Genomic DNA, 1,869 nt, shown 5'->3' on the forward strand with positions numbered 1-1,869 from the left:
CCTTATTCTCTCTCCTAGACTAACGGTCATCTGACTAGTTACCGGCGCGGCTCCTCCAGCCCTCCATTCGTATCTCTCCTCCTTCCATTCTCTCTCTCCGTCCCTCTTCTTCTTCTTCTTCTTCCTTCCCCTCTCTCTTTCCTTTCTCTTTTTCTGGTCGAATTCTGACGAGGTTAGCCAACGATCCCTTCTCTCTCCTTTCCATCTCCTGCTCTCTCTCCCTTTCTTCTCTTCCTTTTCTGGCCGACGCGAGTCCCCCTCCCCCTGCCCCTTTCCCCTTTTTTTCGTTTTCCCTTTTCAGGCAATAAGCCTTTGACATTCCGGCGACCTTCACTGTTCTGGCAAGAACTCCGGAGACCTACCTTCTACAATCCAGGTTCTATTGTTGCTTGCTTTAGTACTTGTTTGTCTCGTGTGATAGTATTTGTTTGGTTTCGACCCTCCTATTTGGTTCGACTTGCCTTCTTGTATATTTGTAGTTAGATTTGTCACTGCGGATAGCTAAAGTATAATAGTTGCATCAAACGTGTGCTCATCTGAACCTTCTTAGTTATATGTGTAACTAGTGCCTTAAGTTGTAAGTTTTAATCTATATTTTTTTAGTTTAAGTCTCTACTTGTGTAAGTGGTAGCGCTATATTAGCATCTCTTAGAGCATAGTGGCTATGGTGAGTGATGTTAGAATAAGGTCATGTCCGCGGGTAGGTCGGGGGGCGGGGGGAAAGGGTTGTAGGAGAGCCTCTAGGTTGAGAGTTAGGTCCTGGAATATAGAGACTTTGATAGGGAAGTCTATAAAGTTAGCGATGATTCTCTAGAAGAGGAAGATCAACATAGCTTGTGTCCAAGAGACTAGATGGGCGGGAACTAAGGCTCGGGATGTAGACGGGTTTAAGCTGTAGTACTCAGGAGGGGTGAGAGGCAAGAACGGAGTAGGCATCCTGGTTGATAGGAACTCAGAGAGCTAGTGGTAGATGTTAGGAGGGTGAATGACAGGCTGATGGCTATTACGATAGTTGTGGGAGGGTCTACTTTAAACATAATTAGTGCTTACGCACCTCAAGTGGAGTTGAACAAGGAGGTTAAAAGGCACTTTTGGGAGGATTTAGATGGGTTGGTATGTGGCATTCCACACACTGAGAAGCTAATTATAAAAGGAGATTTATATGGCTGCATCAGAACTACTTCTAGGGGTTATGATGATATGTATGTCAGCTTCGATTTTGGCAATTGAAATAGAGGAGGAGCTTCAATATTGGAGTTTGCTAAAGCTTTTGATGTGGTAATTCCTAACTCGTGCTTTGTGAAGAAAGATGAGCACTTGGTCACCTTTCAGAGTACAATGGCCAAGATCCAGATTGATTATCTACTCCTTAGGAAGTGTGATACTGGTCTTTGCACAGATTGCAAGATTATACTGAGTGAGAATCTCATGACTCAACGTAGGCTACTGGTTATGGACTTAGAGATCATGAGGAAGAGGAAGAAGAAGGTTATGTATGACCAACCTAGGATCAGGTGGAGAGCCTTGACCAAGGACAAAGCTCAAGAGTTGAGAGAGAAGGGCCTGGTTATGGAGGCCTAGAGGAGCATAAGGGACGCGAGTATTATGTGGACCATGACAGAGAACTATATTAGAGTAGCTGCGAGAGAGGTATTAAGGATTTCGAAGGGTTACAGGGGACCGGTGGTGGAGTGAAGAGGTCCAAGAAAAAGTGAAAGCCAAGAAAGCAGCATATTTGAAGCTAGTTGAGAGTGTAGACAAGGAGGAGGAGAAGACGAACATGGAGTGGTATAGCAAGGCTAAGAATGAGTCAAAGTTAGCGGTTATCGTAGCTAAGAGTGCATAGTTTGGACGTTTGTTTGAGGAACT

The 1,869-nt window shown here is 44.6% G+C and overlaps 1 protein-coding gene across 1 annotated transcript; it reads left to right on the forward strand.

Annotated features, from left to right (window-relative positions):
• Positions 1–996: 996 nt before the first annotated feature.
• On the forward strand, positions 997–1,581 carry LOC142166431 (uncharacterized). Its single transcript, XM_075225703.1, has 2 exons — positions 997–1,206; positions 1,306–1,581. The coding sequence occupies exons 1-2, from the start codon at positions 997–999 to the stop codon at positions 1,579–1,581; spliced, it is 486 nt and encodes a 161-aa protein (XP_075081804.1).
• Positions 1,582–1,869: the final 288 nt, after the last annotated feature.

This window comes from Nicotiana tabacum, chromosome 2 (assembly GCF_000715075.1).
Source record: "Nicotiana tabacum cultivar K326 chromosome 2, ASM71507v2, whole genome shotgun sequence".
Taxonomy (NCBI): Eukaryota; Viridiplantae; Streptophyta; class Magnoliopsida; order Solanales; family Solanaceae; genus Nicotiana; species Nicotiana tabacum.

Excerpts from the sequence above, each read along its gene's own strand:
- LOC142166431 (XM_075225703.1), top strand. The coding sequence starts at position 997 with ATGGCTATTACGATAGTTGTGGGAGGGTCTACTTTAAACATAATTAGT. Across the intron at positions 1,207-1,305 it reads GGGGTTATGATGATATGTAT|AAAGATGAGCACTTGGTCAC; the intron begins GTCAGCTTCGAT and ends TGCTTTGTGAAG.